The following is a 21,400-nucleotide window of genomic DNA, read 5'->3' as shown; positions in this document are numbered from 1 at the left end:
GGCAACATATGTCTAGCTACTATCATTAAGGACTGCTCAGAAACTCTGGTCCCCTTCCTCACCAGATTCATTAATGCCTCCTTCTCCCCTGGCCTAGTACCTTCCAGCCTCAAAGAAGCCTGGGTACTCCCTCTGATAAAAAAAACCTTGCTAGACCCCTCTGTCTCCAACAACTACCGGGCGATCACCACTTTCCATTTTCTACTGAAAATCTTGGACAGAGCAGCATACATCCAGATGCAACAATTCCTGGAGACCTACCACATCCTGGGACCATGCCTGTTGTTTTTCCGACCAGGCCATGGTACGGAATCTGTCCTGCTCGACCTGAAGAACCAACTCATCGAGATCAGGGATGAGGGGAAACCTGCCCTCCTCCTCTTCCTTGATCGCTCAGCAGCGTTCGACCTGGTCGACCACCAAATCCTGTGCCACCATCTCACTATTGCAGCCAACTTTTTACCTGCAGCCTCTACATGGGTTGCATCTTTCTTAGAGGGCAGATCCATGAAAGTGTTTGCTGAAAATGCTAGTGCCCCCACATCACCCATCCCATGTGGCATGCCCCAAGGGTCCTGTGTATCCCTGACCCTCTACAATATATTCACCAAGCCCTTATTGTACCTGTTGGACTCCATCAGCATATCTTACACCAACTATGCTGATGACACCCAAATCCACCTCACCTTGTCTGGCAACTACCATGAAGACACTTGCACTCTAAACAAAGTGTACACGACGATCCAGGCCTGGATGGCCACTCATCGCCTCTGTCTGAATGATGAAAGAGCTCCTTCTGGTAGGGCCTCTGGCAGTGATCAAGAAGCTCGATGCCCAATACGAATGTTTCAATATTGATGGCATCCAGATCCCAGGATCCTATTCAGTGAAGATTCGGGGAGTCTATCTTGACGCTACTCTCTCACTGAAGCGCCAAGTCAATGCCACTACCTCATCTGCTGCATACACGACAAAGCTGATTAATGCATCCAGATCATTCCTTCCTCAGGACAGTTGCCTTACCATTGCCCGAGCTATTATTGGGTCAAGACTAGAGTATTGTAATGTCCTTTTTGCTGACACCTTGTTGCATAACATCGAGAAGATGCAGGTGATCCCGAATTTCGCCATCTGAGGTGCTCTCAATATTCCGAAACGTGAACACATCGCAACCACAGGAAGAGACGTTTACTGGTTACCGATTTGAGAATTAATCATATTCAAGACCCTGTCTATTACACATAGATGCCTCACTAACTCAGCTCCACCATATCTGTTACAGAAAACCACCAGAGCTCATTCTGACAGGCCCCTGAGATCGGCTTATAAGCATAGCCTTGTACAGCCTAAATTCAAATGGACTAAAGCTGGAGGTGTAAGCTTTCCCATCTTTTCAGCAAAGCAATGGAACTCACTCCCGCCCGCCTTGAGAGCTGAACAATCGTATTGGGCATTCAGGAGATCACTGAAAACTTGTCTGTTCACATAACTGCGCATGGAAACGCATAAGCATGTTAATCTTCTGTTTTGACATTTCCTGTGTGTAAATGGCAAGGTAATAGCGCCATGATGCCCCCCGGTTTGGCGCCCTCTATAAATGGAAAAATAAATAAATAAATCCTTGTTCTGCCCCGTGTAAGCTTCCACAATAGCCACCACCATCCATCTTGCTATGGAAGCTTTGGAGGCTTGAGAGCCCGGGCATGATCCTACAAAAGTTATGAACAAAGCACCAGACTTTCTGAGCTCCTTTGTCCTTTCCAGGTAGAACTTCTGAGTTCTTCTAACACTGAGAAAGTGCAGGACAACTTTCTATCTCTAACTGCAGATTGGGGAAAATGGTTGGAATCACAATCTCCTTGTTTAAATAGAATGACAAATCCGCTTTTGGTAAGAATGTTGGATGAGCGCGATGCATAACTCTATCCTTGTGGAAGATAGTGTACAGTTCAGACACAACCAAGGCTTGTATTTCACTGACTCTGCATACTGATGTGAGACCAACCAGCAATGCCGTTTTGATGGTGACCAGCCTAATGTCCGTTGTAGCCATAGGCTCCAAAAGCTTATGCGCAAGTGCCTTAAACACCACAATGAGATCCCAGAACGGGTGTGGGCGCTTAATCGGAGGATATAACCTTGTCAGTCCAGCAAGATGTCCCTTCACCAATGGATTTGACGTGGAGTAGGACGTGGAATCTGAGATTTTGTATGGCCCTATAGCTGCAAGGTAGGTGCGACACATGCCTACTTGCACTCCAGACTTTGCTAGGTGTGCTGAGAATGACAGTACATGGTCCAGAGAGCAAGCCATAGGGGCTATCCCATTATCTGTGGCCCAGCAACAGAACCTTGTCCACTTGCTTTTTTATGGACTCTGCATGTAGTCTTTCCTTGCCTTCTGGATGATTTGCAGATTTTCCTCTCATAACTGTAAGTGTTTAGAGTCACATTCTCAGGAACCAAGCTGCTAGGGCTAGTTTCTCTGGAGCCTGGTGTGACAATGCTTCTCTGAACTGGGAGAGTAGGGCAGATCCCGTCAATGGAAGTGCAACTGGGCCACCACGAGTATGAGGTCGAAGACCCTGGGAGTGCCGGACCTTCCGCATTACTCTTTGAATTAGTGGAATTTGCGGGTACTCACAGGCACAAAGGTTGTTCCAGGAAAGGTGAAGCGCATCCCCCAAAGAGCTTTCCCCTGCCCATATAGGATGCAAAATGTTTGCAAGACTTGTTGACTTCTGTGGCAAATAGATCCACAGACAGATGGCCCCAAAATATATTGCCCAGGATTCAGGGGCATATCTCCCATTCGTAGTTGTCTTCTCCCAATCTGCTTAGCCTGGGTGCTTCAATGTTGCTGTACCCCGGATGATGGACAGCTGTCAGATGGATATCGTGAGAGATGGCCCACGCCCATATTTGGATTGTCAGTCTGAACAAGGGAGGGGATCTGGTTATCCCTAGCTTGTTGATGTAATACATACATGTGGAGCTGTCCGTTTGAATAAGGACTGCCCTGTTCCTGACTAGAGGTAGAAAAGCTCTCTACGTTGGCTGTATGGCCCTGAGCTCTAACACATTTATGTGGCTGTCCTTGTCCATGATTGTCCACAGCCCTTGCTCTCAGTGGCTGCCTAGGGTGGCCCCGTAGCCCTCTAGTGATGTGTCTGTTGTTATCATTACCAACACTGTCAGTTGTAGAAAAGGCAAAATCAAGGAGAGGTTTTCTTTTCTCTCCACCATAAGAGGTCCCCTGGTATCGTTATCTTGGTGCACTGAGAGTCTTGGTTCCAGCAGCTTGCAAGATGCAACTGAATTCTCCTCATCTTGACCCTGGTAAAGGGGACAGCCAGGAGGCAAGCCGCCATGATCCCCAGACAGTGTTGGAACCCCATTCGGTAGTTGATGTTCTGCTTAAAAAGTGACCAATGGGAGAGGTGTGGCCAAGATGGCAGAGAGGTAGGACGCCTTCTCCTTACCTCCTCCAACCATTGACTCGGCTGAGAGGTTTGCGGCGACCTGAGGATCCTTGAAAGCGCCTCCCATGGTATCACTGGTAGCGGGAGTTGCGGCAAGCACTTTCTAGAACCTGGTGACTGCCGGAAAGTGGGACAGACGTAGCGCCACAGTGACAAGAGTTCACCTGCTGCAACCATCATGGCAGTTGGCGTGTAGCATGGCAACCCTGCAGAGGAGCTGAGGGGGCAGCCGAGAGTTGCGCTGCCCCCTGATCAGCCTGGAAAAGAGGTAAAGTGTTGAAATTGGAGCCCACTGACAGAGCGGTACCCAGCGGGAGTCACATATATGAGCTTGGTGACTGTCCCCCGGTGGAAAGAACGTGAAGAGCTCTGCTGCGTGGCTCGGTTCCCGCCGGGGTTCCTGCCTGAATTCCAACAGCCTGCAAGTTAAGAGGCGGTGAGTCCAGGGGATTGCAGGGGCTATCTGGTCCCCTATCCACCCGAAAAACGCTATGGAGGGGCACTGCTCGGAGCTGCAGGAAGAGGAGCCCTGTGCCCCTGCCCAAGAGGATCATAACACCAAGCCGTATCGATGGCAGTCTGGGGTTGAGGGGGGGAGGCTTTTTCCTTCTCTTTTCTTCTGAAGAGCTAAGTGTTCTGGCTGGGGCTGATGGCTGGGAACCCTCAGCATGAGTGGGGGTGAGGACCATGGACCCTGCCCAGGGGGGCAAGAAGAGCTGGGTGAATGGAATAAAGAGATCTGTGGTTTGCACATATGATAAGTGGCCCCCTGCGTCATCAACACATTTGTCGAAACCTCCAGGATCAATGCCCCCCACCCCCTTTAAGCCCCTGAGCACTGGGGAGTGAAAAGGGTGGTGCCTGCAATTGAAAGAGGGGGTACTGGAGCAACCTCCCATCCAGGAGCAGTGAATAGACTGTCTTGTAAGGCAGAATGTCAAAGGCCTCAAAAAAATCTAAAAGCCAATACAAGCATTTTTGTCAGCGCCCGTCAGGCAAGACCCTCCAGAGGAAATCATGGCTGCTGATACACCGATGGCTCTGTGCCCAATGTGCCGCTTCTCATGCCGGAATGTCTAACCCAGTCCCTTGACCTTCTTCGAAGGGACATAAAGGACTTGCTGCCTTCTAAAATAGCTGAGCTTCGAAAAGAGATGTTGGAGTCCCCCACCGAGATCAGGAGAGAGGTAGTGGCCTTGGAAGACAGGGTGGACCACAAAGAGCAATCCCTCACCACGCTTGAAAGGGACATGAGAGAGGTCCAAAGACAAGTGTTGGCCCTCCAGGACAGTCACAAGCATCTCAAGGCGAAGTGTGATGACCTGGAGAATAGGGGCAGGCGAGACAACCTTAGAGTGAAGATCCTGAGAGAGGAGCTGAGGGAAACGACATTGTGGGCTGTATCCGGGAACCCATGTTGAAGGTTGTGGCGTGCAACCCCCCTGAAATCATTAAGATGCATAGGGTGCACAGAGTGGGCCAGAAGAGAGACGACTAGAACTCACCCCCAGGGACATCATGGTAAAATTCCATGACTGCAAAGCCAAGAAAGCAATCTTGGGAGAGGCAAGGAAGGCAAATCGCATCCAGTTTCGGGACTCCGCACTTCAAATATTCCAGGACGTCACCCAGCCCACCCTAGCAAAGAGAAGGCTCCTTAAACAAATCACTGAAAAACGACGGCATCAAGACATCGGATACAGATGGACGTATCCATTCGGCCTTCAGTTCAAGATGAGGGATGCAGTGCACACAGTGGTCACGGCGGAGGAAGGAGCCCGGCTACTGGAAATCACACTGGGCGAGGAGGGTGCATCGGAAAGTGCTGCAGCCACTGAACCTGCTTTTCTTCTACCGGGAGCCAGGGGAGCCAACAGTCCAGACATGCCTGACAATATTTGGGTCACTATATCGCCCATGGACGACAAACTGGTCTAGCAGTCTGGAGTTAGCTGGATCCAAGTTTGACATTTTATAAGGTTTTCGCTGTTATGGATGGGAATTGATTTGTTTGGTGGGTCGAGTCCTGTAGTTACTTCTCGCAACCTATGGAAATCTATTTGCAAGCTGAGTCAGAGGGGAGGGGCGGGACTATCTTCCAGATCAGGTACTTTGCTAACTGGCAGATATATTAGGTGTTACTCGGGAGTTAACAAAAGTGGCGGTGAGCTGTTGGCAGTAACTGTCATGAGGAATGTATTTTGCAGTGGCATAGCAGCACTATTCTTCAAAGGTGGGTCTTACATGGGCACATTAGGAGGCTGGAGAAGAGCAGATACGCTATGGTCAACAGTGGGGTGTGGGAAACTTCATAGTGCACTATAGTGATTAAGTTAGGGACGATCAACACCAGTGGCCTGAACACGCCAAGTAAAAGTACACGGCTGTTTAGGGAGACTCCAACTTCATATAGTATTGCTCCAGGAAACCCACCTCTTAAAAAAAGGACCAGGGACGACTTAAGCATAGATTATTTCTGCACCAATATCATTCCTAGTCAGACAGTAAAAGGGCGGATTCTCACTACTGATACACAGGGTGTGGGGTTTACACACATAGCAACCAGCAAGAACACTGAGGGTAGGCATGTAATAGTTGAGGGGGAGTTTCAGGGTAGGCAAATTACCATATTGTCTTTTTACACCCCTAATTCGGTGCAGGAACCTTTTATGCTGCGGCTGGTGGAGAGGGTTGGGAAGAGGGGACAGGGGGAGGTGCTCTTTATGGGTGACATGAACCTGGTAATGGATGCCATCAAGGATAGATCTGTTCAGGCCTCGTACTCTACAATGGGCTCGGCATCTTCCATTCTTAAGAACCGCATATCCAACCTCAATGTGGTGGATGTGTGCCATAATTTGCACCCTAATAGCTCTGCCTACACGTACACTTCACACATACACCTCTCGGCAAATCGACTATATTTTTATCCCTACGGGTATGGCTCACTTTGTCCTCTCCACAGACATCGACTCCATAACCATATCGGACCATAACTAGGTGATAGTGAGAATGAAGGACTGGTCACAGCACCGCACGACCCATCAGTGGCGGCTCTGGCCTGAGATCCTCCGGGGTCTGGGATGCTTAGAGGAGTTGAAAGGAGCAGTTCGGGAATACCTCAATAACAACCCTCTAGAGGACACTGCAGAAGGCATCCCCTCGGATGCGCTGCAAGCGGTTGTCGGAGGGGTACCATCAGCAAGCACAGTCGCGCTGATGGGGTCGCAGGGTCTCACAGAGGAGCTATTGGGGGAGGTAAAGAGCGCAGAGGAATCCTACACTGCGACTCCCACCAGGCGACAACTCAGGCTTCTGACCATAGGCAAGAGCCAGTTGAGACTCCTGAGGACTCAAAAAGCTGAAAGGACTATTCTCTGGGTTCACCCCAAATTTTACGAGCAGGGGAATGTGCCTGGAACACTGTTAGCTCACTTTCCCACGCAACAGACAAGCAGGGCGTTTATCCATTCCATTGTTGACACCGTGGGGAAGGAGTGGGGAGACGGGGGTGAAAAGAGGTAGTTGTTCCACGCCTTCTACCCCAAACTTTACACCTCCAGCGGTCCGAGCCAAGGGGACATACATCATGCTTACCTAGAGGGGGTCGAACTGCCTCGTTAGATCGGACGGCCAGAGAATTTTTGGAAGCTCCAATTGTTCAAGCCATCAAAACCCTGAAACCTAGTAAAGCCCCAGGCCCCGACAGATCGCAGCCAAATTTTACAAGTCCTTGAGTCAGATACATGCTTTTGTTGGCGCTCAACGCTGAAAAAGTGTTTGACCGGGACTGAATGGGGATTCTTGAGGGAAGTGTTGGGGAAATTTGATCTCAGGCCCAAAATGATCCATATGATCCTCTCCAACTACAAGACCACCCCTGCGCGGCTTCTGATCGATGGGCTAGCTACTGCGCTGATCTGCTTACTAGAGGCACTAGACAGGGGTGTCCCCTTTCACTGCTCCTAATTAGGCTCGTAATGAAGCCTGCTGGCGGTGCAGGTGAGAGCCAACGAGCACATTGTGGGCATAAAGTTCGGTGGTGCACAACATAAAGTTAACCTTTTTGCAGACAACGTGATTCTGACTCTTTCAGATCCCTTAGAATCACTAAGACATGTAACAGAACACATTAAGGGATAATGTAGGGTTCCTGGGTTCAAAATAAACTAGAGCAAGTCACAGATCCTGGGTCTATACATCCCCACTCGCCTGAAGAAGGAAATCCAGCGGACGTTCCCCTTTACGTTGGATGGTAAAAATATCAAATGCCTTGGGGTCAATTATCTGGCCTTAGTGAGAACCATTCGGAAAGACTTAAGATCGCTGGCTGGGGTGGCCTGTGTCTATCATGGTTGGAGAAAATGGCAGTAATCAAAATGTACATCCTCCCGCACTTTCTATAATTTTTTCAGTTAATTCTTGTCTCCGATGCTAAATGGACAATAGGGACCTGAGACGCTATGCTGTTGGGGGAGGGTGGTGGAGGGTGCTAATAGGTCAAAATGGGTGAGCTGGAGTTTGGGGGGTTAAAAACATAGGGAAACAGAGGGTTTAGAGGGGATGTTTTCAATGGATTTTATTTTGGGTAAAATATCCCTCGAAATTTGTTTCTCTGTAAAATCACATAGAATCATAAAAATAGAGTTAAAGAGAATATCTTGTGAAGGGGCAAGTATCATAGGTGTGCAGACAATGGGGCAAATACCAGGAGGGTAGGTTAAATATCATGAGAGTGCAAATAAGCATCAAATATGAGGGTACAATCAGGAGCAACTATTATTAGCTGCCATAACAAAGCACATCTCACATGAGTGTAACCAAGGAGTGAATCTCATGGGAAGCAAGTCTCACAAGAGAGGCAACAAGGATCAAATAACACTAAGGCATTTATGGAAATACCACCAGACCTTCAGACCCGACCTTCTGTACCCCTGAATCTCTGCCCCACAAGTCCTGGGATGGGAAACCATTGAGAGGCTGGCTCTGTCCCCAACCCCGCTGGAGGCCTTCCTACCATGAGATGGTGGTGCTACCAGGAACGGTTCTCTCCCTACCATCCACACCACAGTGAAAGACTTCCAAGCAGCCATCTTCAACATGCAACAGGGTACTTTGTTTTACCCAGAGGCGTATCGCTGGGGCAGCCTGGCACTCAGATTAGGTAATAAAACACTGTACTGGAAGAACCGGACTGAGGCAGGTACTGTGTATCAGGTCCCTGAACTTCTTTCATGCAGGAGCAGACAAGGAATCCTCCAAACCCCCTAAGTTCGTCCCACTCTAGAATCTTTTGATTCAGAATTGCAAGGTAGGCAACCCCGGGAGAAAGGGGAAGTGGATAAAATAATAAATCAGGTCCCGGCTGTTCTCTCTGCCTCCTCTCTCAACTCGATGACTGACTGACCTGTAAACGAATACAATTGTGTTAGAGTATGACAATTATGCTTTTCTCCTGCCCCATGACTATTAATACCTTCCTAGAAATAATAAAAATCTTGCTACCGCTTCCTAGGATGACCTATTGAATGAACAGTGTTGGTTTTGTCAAGTTCTTTGCTTCACAATGTTCTTTTTTTTTAATGTTTTTTCTTTTCTTTCATTTTCAGAACATTGTCAACAGTACTTCACCAGAGTTCTGTGAAATTGCAGCATAAATGGTGGAAACGTACCTTCTGTTTCTGCCTTTAAATATTTACACTAAAGTAGCTGTGCGCACATACTTCACCAGTGCAGTTCTTCTTTGAGTAACTATTTTACATTATTTTTATTTTGAAATTCCTTACTACGAGCTGTGTCTAAGACTCTCTGAGCTCATCTCAGATGTGGCTGCGCGATAACCAACGGTCTTCTCTCTCAGGGAATACCCGATGCCAACAAAGGTTTCTGAGACGCGCATTAGGAAAGGGAAACAAAAACAGTTTGGTACGTGCGCATCTCACGATCATGTAAATACAAAAGTCCTTTACTTGAGGACTTGCATTATTTCCTTACGGTCTCCTAAGGAGATTCAGAACGGACAGTTTCTTTGCGTGCACCTTAATTAAAGTGTTCCAGAGTGCAACGCTTGTTAACTAAGTTAGTAGAGTTGATACCTGCGTGCCTTTATTCAATCAGATTTGACTATGCGCGCACAAACCTTTCTCTGCTTGACTTCAAACTTATCAGATTGCTGCAAAGACCTTACACAGATACAACGCTTTTTCTTTCTATAAAGTTTTTTCACTGGAAATAAATTCACTTAGCTTTATGGTTGCATAAGTTCACTAGACTTTCTTCCTTTGCTCTGTTCAGATCTTCCTTTAATAAGATCTTTTTCTTCTACTAACATGAATTTTCCTTGAATTCCTCTGGAGCTCTAAGTTTTGTGACCTTCACTTGGCTAATGGTTGAATGAAAGGCAGTTTAGAATCTTTAGCAGGATTCCAAACTACCTCACTGCTGCATTCCAACCAATCAGCTCTAAGTATCACCTCTGCCATCTTTAGCTGGGATCACACCTGCCTGCTGCATTAGAAGTGTTAAGGAAAACTAGGCCTTGACAGTCTTTTCCCAAGAATTCAACTGTTTCAAATCCCAGCATTCTTCGTGCATCTCACCCCTCCTCTAAGCTTCCAGGGCCCCTTCCTAGCCCGCAGACTAAAGGGGAACCTGACACTCTGTGGGTGAAAGATGTGTGGTCTGATGGAGACTTGCTATCCTTTGACTTTTTAAACTTTAAATGTAAGCTTAAAGAGAGTGATAATGTCAAATATGGGAAGCTTAAAACACTGTAAATGGGACTGAGAGAGACTCTAGCGGTCGCCTTCCATGAGGTGCCATTGCTTGAGAGAGACAGTCACATGTGTATGCCCTATCGGCCTCAACAATATATCACTGGCTAAACACTCATCATGATATTACTTATGACCTATGCAAAAAGAATTGGGAGAATGATCTCAAGGAGACCATAGATGAGTAGGTGTGGCCTGAAGCAAGCTCAAAGATCGCCTGAATGAGGCTTGATCTGCTCAACAGAGGAGCTTATTTTGGCTGTATTGGTACATGGCTAATATGTTTAGCTGCAATTTGGTGGATTAGGCAAACACGCCAGGGGTTTTTGAAGGCTAGGGGCTCTCAGGCTCACATGCTTGGTAAATGTGATAAAGTTGTTGGATTTTGAGTGGAGGTCTGAACGCACATTGATGATGTTGTTGGCCACAAACTCCCCAAAACGTTTGTGATTCTACTGGGGGTATTCCCACACAACTCCCCCTCCCTTCTGCCTTTTAGGGTATTAGTTTCTATTCACTGCATTTATTTCTGCAAAATGGGAGATACAGGTTTTTTTTTACGACCCTGGCGGTAGCCTTGCCAGTAAATACTGGCACAGCTGCCACTGGATTCATTTTTTTACCGGCGCCCGGCAATGGGCAATTACCGGGGCATTACAACCCCGGCAGATCCGGTAATTACCCATTGCTGGGCGCTAGAAAAAATGACTCCCCATTTCCATTTGAGTCCCATTGGGTGCCAGTACTACCACCAAGATCTGCGGGCGGGTGCCATTCCACCCGCCATGTCGGACCTGGCGGACGGGATGGCACCCGCCCACAGAACTCATAGTTTGTGTTAGGCAGAAACCTGTGCAGTTCCCTTAGGGACCACTGCAAAAGGCTTAAGACTACAGGTGTTGGCAGTACACCCAATTGGTAGCAGTCTGTACCACCCAAATTTACCTGGTAGCTGTGGCTGAGCAGCCAGACTTCTCTCAAGAAGAGTTAGACAGTATATAGAGTAAACAAGATAGATACCAAAATACAGTAGCACAAGCAAACACTGACCAGAGCTTTGGTATCAAGTATATACTTATTTATTTAAAGGCACACTTAGAAATACTCTAGCACTATTATTGTAAGCAAGTTCAAAAACACAGTCACTATTAATATATATACATCCCTTATTCCTTACTAGACAAGTCTTAGTTAACACCACTTATTTCCAGACAGAGGTGAGCGCTTAACTAAAGATGGCACTCCAATAAGTTAAGAAAAAGGGAGGGAAAAGGCAGAAATTAGGAACAGCAAACAGCACAATCCTTTAGAAGCACTCAGCAAGGCAGGAAAGTCAAAGTCTACTAGTTAGAAAAAAGTTCAGAGGCCCGGCTCCCTCTTCGAGAGAGTAGAACACCAATGCGCCCAAGATCACACAGTTTAAAAGGCTTGGAAAGTCTTGCAAAGAGTTTAAAAAGGAATCAGTTCAGCTCAGAAAAGTTCAGTTAGCCAGCCTAGGGCCAACCCAAGTGGTAAGATGAGGATTTACGAGACACCCCACGCAGACCGTTGCGAGAGAGGCCAGGCAGACACAGTACCTTGAAAGTGGAGAGAATCCTCCAGCGGCGGCAGTTGTTCCTGGCAGTGGATGCAAGTCGCGGCGTCGTCCAGAGGAAGAGAAGATCTCGACGTGGAAGAAAGCTGAAGGTTGTTGCACTGCCAGGGAAGAAACCAGCCGCGGAGTTCTCCGGTTAAAAGGTACTACCCTTTTATTCGCAGTAGTGGAAAAACGTGGTATCCCGTTTGCCGGGGTGCTTGGCACAGGGAAGGCGGCCACGAGATGATCCGGGAAGGCGAAAAGGTGGGCAAACTGGTTATCCCCTCCAGTCAAAGGAAGAAGACTCTTAAGGATGAAGATCTCCTCTGTCGTTGGAAGAAGTGGTGAGACATTTCAGCAGGGCTCCACCGGTGGTGTCATCGTCGCAGGTCGGCTCAGCTTCTCCCTCTTCGGATTCTTTGGTCCTGTGGCGACGTCTGAAGTCCCAGTCCCCAAAGCCCTGCTTTTATGCAGAAAACCCCCATTCATCAGTCCTAGCTGTCACTCAAACATGCTAAGTGGTGAGCCGGGCGGCTCACCAGTGGGCCAATCACACAAGAGTGCGACTTGAGTTGCCGAGGCAACTCAGTCCAGGGTGTTTAAACCACCTCCCACACCCCCTGTGGTACCCAGACAGAGTGGCACCACTTTTGGAGGCTTCTGTGGAGAAGCCCGCCAAAAAGTGGAACAAAGGGCTCGACTTGGGTTGGAGTCACCAAGCGAACACAAACGCCATTTTGGAACCGAGTTCTGGTAAAAAATACCAACCGGTGAATTAATATTAAATAAATAAACCGGCGGCAGTATGTTTGAGGCTATGTTAAAAAGTATTAGCCTCAAACAATGGGAAAATCCCATAGGAATATATTTGCGGTTTAATATAAAAAGTAGTATCCACTGCCACCAGCCAAAACTCGCTCAGGGGGGACTGGACAGTGCCCCCTCGAACAACAGACCCAGGGGCAATCGAATTGTTCCTACCAGTACGCCCACAATATGATGGTTTGTACTGGTTCTGTTCACAATTTAGAACTAGTAAAGTCAATGGTGACTTTACATGCCCTGGGAGACAGTAGGCAGTCCCAGGGTACGGAGTCTATGTTTTGGGGTCACTATGACACCCCTGTGTTATGGCACGCAGGGTGCTGTGTAACACACATGCCAAAAACACATGAAGCCCTATGGAGTAAAAGACCCCATAGCCCATAAAACATATTACAAAGTCAAAGGATATCTCAAATCATGTCTAAGAGAGGGAGAAAAAGAGTCTCACTCTTAGCAGGAGAAAAAAATAAACCCCAAAAATCCAGCAAAGCTGCTGGGGGACTCACTAGGTTTGGGAAATTAGCCTTAACAGAGAATTCTCCCTAACAGTTTGCCTGTCTGGAAACAACGGTACCGGCAAGCTTACCAGTACCGTTGTTTCCGGACCGGCAACCTTGTAATGAGGCCCACCAATAGTGTGGAGGGGAATAGAAAGTCCTTTTGTTAGGACTGGTTGCGTAATCTTACCCTGATACCTGTTAAAGGGGGAGGCTGTGAGGAGAAATACAAGGCTTTGTGGAAGGCTTTCAATGATGTGCATACTTGATACTCGAGTAACCAATTCCAACTCACCCTCCCTTTTTTGTCACCCCATAGAGCTCCCTCATTTTTCCTTAATATGCGGTGTTGTCTTGTATGTGCTTCTTGTGGTATCTGTTATGTCCCCCTAAACCTATCAAAAGGTATTCCTAAATTGTTCACAGCTTTGTAGCTACAAGGCTGACCATTCTTAATTCGGATGGGTAAAGAGAACTGCTAACCTGTGTGGTTACTCCAATACCTCGATTTGTTGCTGCTGTGTAATGACCCTACGAAATCACGTTGCTTGGTCTGACCTTGTATATAATGTTATTGATTAATGTATGGTCATGTTCAATACGAATTATACAAACAAAACAAAAAACAGCCCAGGGAAAATAAGTATATACCTAACACTAAGGTGCCATCAAGGAGCCACGTACTCATTCACGAGAGTGCAAAGAAGGAGTTAATCTCAGCATTCTCAGACAGATATTTACAAGGAGATTCACGAGATGATGTCTCTTAACTGAAATTCCAGGGGGAAATAGCACAATGACATTCAAGGAGACAATCACATGAGAAACTTTGAGGGAGCATATTTCTTGAGGGTGAAGCCCAGGAGTGAGTGTCATGGGGGAGCACATTTCCCAAGGGAGCAGAGAAAGAGCACATATCACTAAAGAGCAAATAAAGCAGCATTCAGGGGGCCTACTTCATACAGGTGAAATGAAGTGGTTAACATTACAAGGAGCACATGTCATGGGGGCGTCTGCCAGGGCCGGATATCATGAGTGCAGTCAATGGAGCAAGTGTCACAAGGGTGGATTAAAGAAGTAAATGTAAGAAGCAACAGAGGAGCAAATATCATGAAGGTTCAACCAAAGAGTGAATCCCATGGGGGAGCAAGTCTCACAAGGAAGACGACAAGAAGCAAATATCACGAATGCGCTATCAAGGAGCGGCTCGCATAAGCAGCATTTCTAGATCACATTTCATGAAGGTGCAATCAATAATCAGACGCATTCCGGAAGCATCTATCATATGGGCAACCATGAGCCGCTGCCCTTTAACTGAAAGTGCACAGTGCAGCAGTCAAGCCCATCTGGTAGAAAACTGTCCAGCGTACTACCTTGGCTCCTTGGGAAAGGCTTCACTGGGGCGGAGGGAGGGCTGAGTCTGTATTGCAATAGATCTGGGTCACATGACTGCCAATCATCCAAGAGTGTGCCAGAGTGCTTGGACGCCTCAGAGGGTTGTGGAGGGATGGCACATGCTAGATAAAGTTAAACAATATAAAGAAATGCCCACAATGGCATTGGTGTTCCATGGATCCCCTCTCCTTGGTTGCTGATTAGCAGGTTTGAGCTCAGGGAAGCCAAGGTATGGTATCAAGATTTCCCTGAGTCACTTGACTGGCAAACAGCCTATCAGTGCTTGGGGACGTGGCAGAGGATCTGGGAGGAACAGCAAACATTAGTAAAAGTTAACAATACTGAGAAATACCGCTAATGGTATAGGTGTTTGGGTGATCTGTACTCCTTGTTGCTGTGCAGAAAGTCAGTGGAATCTGGATGCAGTGTTCCCGCGGCCATGCAGAACACGGTATTGGTACTGCCTACACCCAAGAGATGCAGAGAGAAGGAGTTAAAGGTTTCTTTCTGGATTTTCACTCTGCATCCACAGTCAGAAAAATAAGGCCATCAGTGATCTTGCTCTTTGGAATTAGGTGATGACAACATCATCAAATTAGCTCCTTAAAAAGTAGAGCAGGTGGGCACACCCACCACCCCACAATGTCCACCCCCAGTGCATAAGACGTTGAGTTTATGGGTGCAGAAGTGGATGGCCATTCCGGAATATATTGATCAATTACAAGAAGAGAAGCTGCCTTGTCACTGTCATCTTGTCCTACCTTCTATTACTCCCCAGGGGTACAGGCGCCCTCTCACGGCGATTCCATTTACCTCCTTGACAACCATAGTGCTTCCGATAACAGCAAAGGGAATACTGTGCTGGAAAGAAGAGGAAAACATTGTGTAAGCGAGAGAAGCATGGACGTGGTATAAATGAAACTCATTCCATAAAACACATTCTGCTATTTTCATCACAAATAAATACTGCAATGACAATCATGTTGCAGATAAGGTAGTCTTTAAAATACCACTTACCCACCGTAGTATCCACTGTAGTCTCAGTCCATAGCCCCTTTTCCTCTAAACATTTCGAATACGGGCCCAGAGCACTCTATTCCACAGCATAAAAAGAAAAAGCACCCGAATGTCTGCTCAGGACATATCGACACATAGACCTCCCTCCCTCGCACCAGTTTTTTTTTCATTTCAATGTATAAAAACCTTGAATACACTGATCAGCAGGATAGATTGAAGCATTTATGGAGGAAATAGGGTGGGGGGCGAGGCTAGCGCGCATTGCGTGAAGAAGCAGCCAGGTGAGCTCCCGTCCACAATCCTGAATTAGATCCTTATGCAGATGATTAAAACTAAGAATCTAATTTCTGCACGCAACCATCAGCAGTGGAACCCTTTTTCTGCCCCCCAGTGATCACCTCGGCGAAAATGAGACCGAATTGACCACAAATAAACACGTTCCAAGAGTCGCGTCTGGGCTCCTCAAAATGGCGCTGATACCATGCACCGAGCACTCGAGAAGAAAGGGAACCTGGCGCTAGAGACAGAGCACCGTGAAACAGAGCCCCCCTTCTCCTCTTACCAGGCCGGACCAACCAATTATACCCCGCACTCCCTGCACCGGAGGGGAGGACACTGTGATTACCAGCATGTTGCTGGCGGCACGCCTCTCCCCCGCCAGACACTATACAGCTGTGGACTGAGAGAGGTGGCTCACCAAGCTTCCAGCGGAGCACTTCGCACTCGCACCCGGACATCAGCCCCACTTGGAGGACGAGTCGCGGGCACGATCACCAGGAGCGCAGCCCCCGGGGACCAGAGCACGGACAACAAGGTACGGAGCGCTGAAGCCCCAATAATAGCCAATCGACCGCACAACCAATAACAACGACGTGACCTGCTGTCCCCGAAGCCACTAGCGGGCCACACAGCTGGAGTAACACCCAAGCTTCACTGGGCATTGTAACGGGCTGGCCACCCCCCAGGGACCGCTAATTCCAGCACCAAACACTCCGCACATGGAGACCGACAGGGGCATGTCCCCCAGATTGCGACGCCCGAATCTCCCCACGAATAGCACACTACCATTGGAAAGCAGAGGCTGGAAGCGGTTGCCATCCTAGGAAAGCAGGGACACCCTGCAAGGTCATCCAAGGAACTGAAGTAGGGCTGAAACACTACAAAATGTGCCCCTCACAAAATGGCGTTGCACTTGGGATCTCCTCAACTGAGTTAAATGGGGAGACGAACGAGGGCAGCCTCAGCGTCCGCTACCACATCCAGGGGCAGTTTGGTGATCTACTGGCTCACACTCCACCTACAGATGGAAGAGTGAGAAGGCACTCCTCTCTGGTGACACCCGCAGACCAAGCAGACATATCAAGAGGAGGGGGAGCCACATCTAGCGTGCCCGCCACCCAGCAGGCTGAACCAGAGGGAAACCAGTGCGCCCACCAAGAGGGGAGGCGTTGGCGTCCCCTGGATTGACTCCAGGGCCTCGGCAGGGGATCCGTGACACACAAGAAACCTGGACCCAGACCGGCACCCACAATAAGGTACGCAGCAACACGGCCCCACCAGGCGCATCTAGCAATATACTAATCCTGGAGAGCAAAAGTGAAGCCAGAACTGGGAACACACCCAGATCTATCCGCAGGCACTAACAGGCAGCGTACTGTTGCTCACCATTGAATACTCCCAACGCATAACGCTAACACAGGGCACACGACCCTTGGTACTGGACATACACATTACTTCAAACTCTAACGGAGAGGAAGGGGACCTCATACGCAGATTGCACCGGTGGGCTTACGAGAAATAAAAAGCCAGTTCTGACGAACTACACACAACGAAGGCACCTAGGCGCAGATGAAATGTGACAGGCCCCACCGCAGCAAAAAGGACCTCAGGCAATCTCAGTACGCCCAGAGACTACTGGTAGCAGATCGAGACGAGCTCTGTAAAGCGCTGCGCCATTCTTTATGGGTGAAAACAGCAACGGAATTGGCAGGGGTGTTTGATACACAAAGAGTGGTTTGGAAGCAGGGAGCCGGACCGTTCCGGACCCGCTTGTTGGAGACACAACAACCTTACTGAGAGGTGCTTCCTGGGACAGAACGTTCAGACGGCCACGCTGAACAGGAAACCCTTCGGGCCAATCCTGTTCCTCAACTAATGAGCACCAAGGAGGGCAAACAATCCCGCTGGAAATCACTGCATTACCTCGCACCTGGAGAGGACCACGCACAGTAAGAGGCCTGCATGGACACTGCTACACATAATCTTGGTGAGCATTGGTGAGACTGGAACACGCCTGAACAGGCAATACACCACACCCGCGATCCAACATCAGAAAAAACTCCTGAGAAAGGGCAGGCCCCCCAGACCTGCACCCTGGTCAAAGCCATCACGAGAGGAACTCTGACTCCGCAAGTGGCTCTCACGCTCACTCATGGCTAAGACTGACCCTACCACGGGTCTGCCATACACCTCCACACCTGCCTCATGGCAGCGGTTCCATACCCAGGCTGGTACCACCATAACAATTCAGGGGACCGAATTAAGGATGTCGCCCTCCAAAAATAAACCTGAACCGTCTATAATGGATTCATTCACAACGGTCAGGTCCAAGCAAAAACAGCAATACGACGCTGCCACAGATAAGGAACCACCCACCCCTGAAGAGGATCCTAAGGATACACAAGTTCTGCAAGCCATCACAGCACTCAGACCGTTTATTGACACCAAAATAGAGGAGGTCAAGTCAGACATGCAGCTAATGCGCCAGGACTCCCGCAACCTGGCCGAGAGAGTAACCACGGCAGAAGTCACCCTGCAGGACACTGTCGAGACCACCTCCAATTTGAAAACACGGGTCCATGAACTGGAGATGAGGGTAGCACGACTGGAAGTGCGATCTGAGGAGGCGGAGGGGCGTTCCCGCTGCAACAATATACGCATACTAGGAATTCCAGAAGATCTGGAAGGATCAAACCCAACTGAGTTTGTGGAGACCATGCTACAACAGGAGATAGGGGCCGGAAAACTCACCCAAGGATTTTCCGTGGAACGGGCACACAGGTCTCTACAACAACAGCCCCCACCAGGATCATACCCACGCCTAGTGATTGTGAAAATCTTAAACTTTTGCGACAGAGAAACGATATTAAAGTTCTCAAGAGAATGAGGGGAGATCAAACGAAACAACTCCAGGATAGTTATGTATCCAGATTATACTCCCACAGTGCAACGTGCGAGGAATTCCTTTGTACCAGTGAAGGCGAGGTTACGGAAACTCAACATCACATACATGCTGCTCTACCCCTCATGCTTAAAGGTGATCTACAAAGGAAAGTCGATATTTTTGGAGACCCCAGCCGCAGCAAACATGTGGTAAGAGCACAACAATTTAGACGACGAGGAACCCATGACACGAGCTGATGCAAGATGAGAAGAAAACTAATCACATGCAAACCAACAAGTGACAGTATACGGACGTATGATGCAGGTCGACTAAGTCTACCCAATGCTGCAACACCATCACTCACAACCACGGATGGGAGCTCAAGGTACCACACATGCAACCCGCCACAACTCACCCTATTAGGACATGTGCAGGCCAGTTGCCAGCAAACTACCCACGCCAAACGACCTGGACAGGCCTACGAGGTGCGGGAGCCCCCGAGCGTTGCCCCTTCCATGCAACTGCTGGGGGCAGTTCAATGTTGTTAAAGTTTGTTAACACATTTGTCGGAATGAAAGTTGAAACAGTTGAAAAGTCTCCAGAATGTGATGTGGCACCTCTGGCGAGGGCACAGGGAGGAGAAGTGGGCAATCCGTAACCAAGCGACCAAGGGGTGAGACGACCACACCCCCTGACCACCACGAAAGGCGAGAATAACAATGTGGAAGCAACACTGGAACTCTTCCCAAAATTATCATGGCTATATGCATCAAAGTGTTAACCTGGAATGTGAGGGGGCTGGGCACCTACCTTTGTAGAAATAGGATTAAATCCTACCTGCACAGGAAGACGATCGGAGTTGCCCTATTACAGGAAATCCAACTTACAAAGGAATCTACTGCAACGTTACAAAGGCACTGGGGCAGGCAGGAGTTTAGGGCCAACTACTCCAAATATGCCAGAGGGGTGTTCACATGGATCAGCCCTCAATTCCCTTTCCAACTAACCAAGACTGAGTCGGATCCAGAAGGGAGGTATGTGCTACTATGGGGTCATGTCGAGCAAACCGAAGTATGCATTGTGAACTCATACCTCCCCAACAACAACATACCAGCCCACCTAAACCTAATGTACGCCAAGGTCACACAATATAGAAATTGATTCTTTATCCGGGGGGTGATTTTAATTGTGTGAGCAACCCGGAGTTTGACAGGTCCACACCCGGCCTCAGCGGCCCGACAGCGCCCACTACGGCACTGAATACCATGCTAAACCGCCTAGCCCTAGTGGACGTCTGGCGGGAGTTACATCCAGACGTCAGAGGCTACTCCTTTTATTCATCCCCACATAGCCTCCACACCAGGATTGATTGCGTTTTCACTGGTAGGGAACACCTATCCCAGATTGATGTGGCACAATACCTGATTCAGACCATCTCCGACCACTCACCCCTAATGGTAGAGTGGAACATTACAGGACCCAGATCCCCAATACCGACATGAAGAATGCCCACGGAAGCATTGAAAGACCCGGTATTCAGAGACGACCTCAGGGACTCCCTAGAGAACTATATCGAAGAGAACATGGGCAGCGTAGACCACCTGAGTACAATATGGGACGCCCTGAAAGTGGTAATACGGGGAGAAATCATAGCGAAAGGTGGTGGCATCAGGAGACAATTACGAACTGAACTAGAACAACGGGAAAATGAGATCGAGAAGCTAGAATCCGACACCCAGGGCACACAGCAGGATGAAGATAAGCTCAAGCAGGTCAGAACTGAATGCAAGGAAGCCTGGGGCAGGCTAGCCAAGTTTGACTACATCACTAGAACCAATAGGGCGCACACCGAAGCAGACAAGCCTAGCCGACTCCTAGCCTGGCTATGCAAAAAAGAACGCCCCAGGCATCTAACCATGGTCCTGAAAATCGAAAAAAAGCACATTACACCAGACTCAAAGCATTAACGACACCTTTAAACAATTTTATGCCCAACTATACTCACATAATGCCCAAGTGCCCCCTGACGAGATCTCAGACACACTGGAGGAGATAGGACTTCCCAGGTTATCACCCGCACATAGCGAAGCCCTAGATGCAGACATCACCATGGAAGACATATCTGAGGCAATTAAATCCCTAGCCACATGTAAGGCCCCGGGCAGCGACGGGCTACCTTCGGAATTTTATAAGACATGCGAACCAACTCTAACCCCATTATTGCACAAGGTCTTTCAAGAGGCATATGATTTGGGGATTCTGCCCGAGAGCATGCGCGAGACACTGGTGGTCCCGATGCTTAAACCCAACAAACCTGTGGACGATTGTGACTCCTATCGTCCACTCGCAATGCTCAACTATGACATCAAAATACAGACCACGATCCTAGCCAGAAGGCTCTCTAGGCTGATAGGAGGGATAGTACACACAGACCAAAACGGCTTTGTGCCATGCCGCAACACCACTGCTAACACACAACTCAGGCGTATGTGTCTCACGCCAATTCTCCCGCTTTGCACAAGAACACCCGATGGAACACTAGCCTGACGTCATCTTTACAACAGCAGCCTCTGATTATCTATGCTACCGCCTGCCCCTAGCGGCCATTGTGATTACCTGTGTTACTGCCTGCCCCTAGCAGCCATTGTGATTACCTGTGTTACTGCCTGCCC

At 48.6% G+C, this 21,400-nt stretch overlaps 1 protein-coding gene across 2 annotated transcripts in view; it reads right to left on the bottom strand.

The window, feature by feature from the left end:
- The window catches only part of LOC138580798 (septin-4-like), a 1,149,755-nt gene that overhangs the window by 70,159 nt on the left and 1,058,196 nt on the right, over positions 1 to 21,400 (bottom strand). For both annotated transcript variants that reach the window (XM_069651643.1, XM_069651644.1), the window contains one exon: positions 15,310 to 15,409. In XM_069651643.1, coding sequence (XP_069507744.1) covers positions 15,310 to 15,409 — 100 coding nt within the window. The remainder of the gene's footprint in view (positions 1 to 15,309; positions 15,410 to 21,400) is intronic.

The sequence above is a fragment of the Ambystoma mexicanum genome, chromosome 3p (assembly GCF_040938575.1).
Source record: "Ambystoma mexicanum isolate Mex_15411 chromosome 3p, UKY_AmexF1_1, whole genome shotgun sequence".
In the NCBI taxonomy this organism is placed as follows: Eukaryota; Metazoa; Chordata; class Amphibia; order Caudata; family Ambystomatidae; genus Ambystoma; species Ambystoma mexicanum.
The sequence above is the reverse complement of the archived record's forward strand: the minus strand, read 5'-3'. Positions and strand labels throughout refer to the sequence as shown.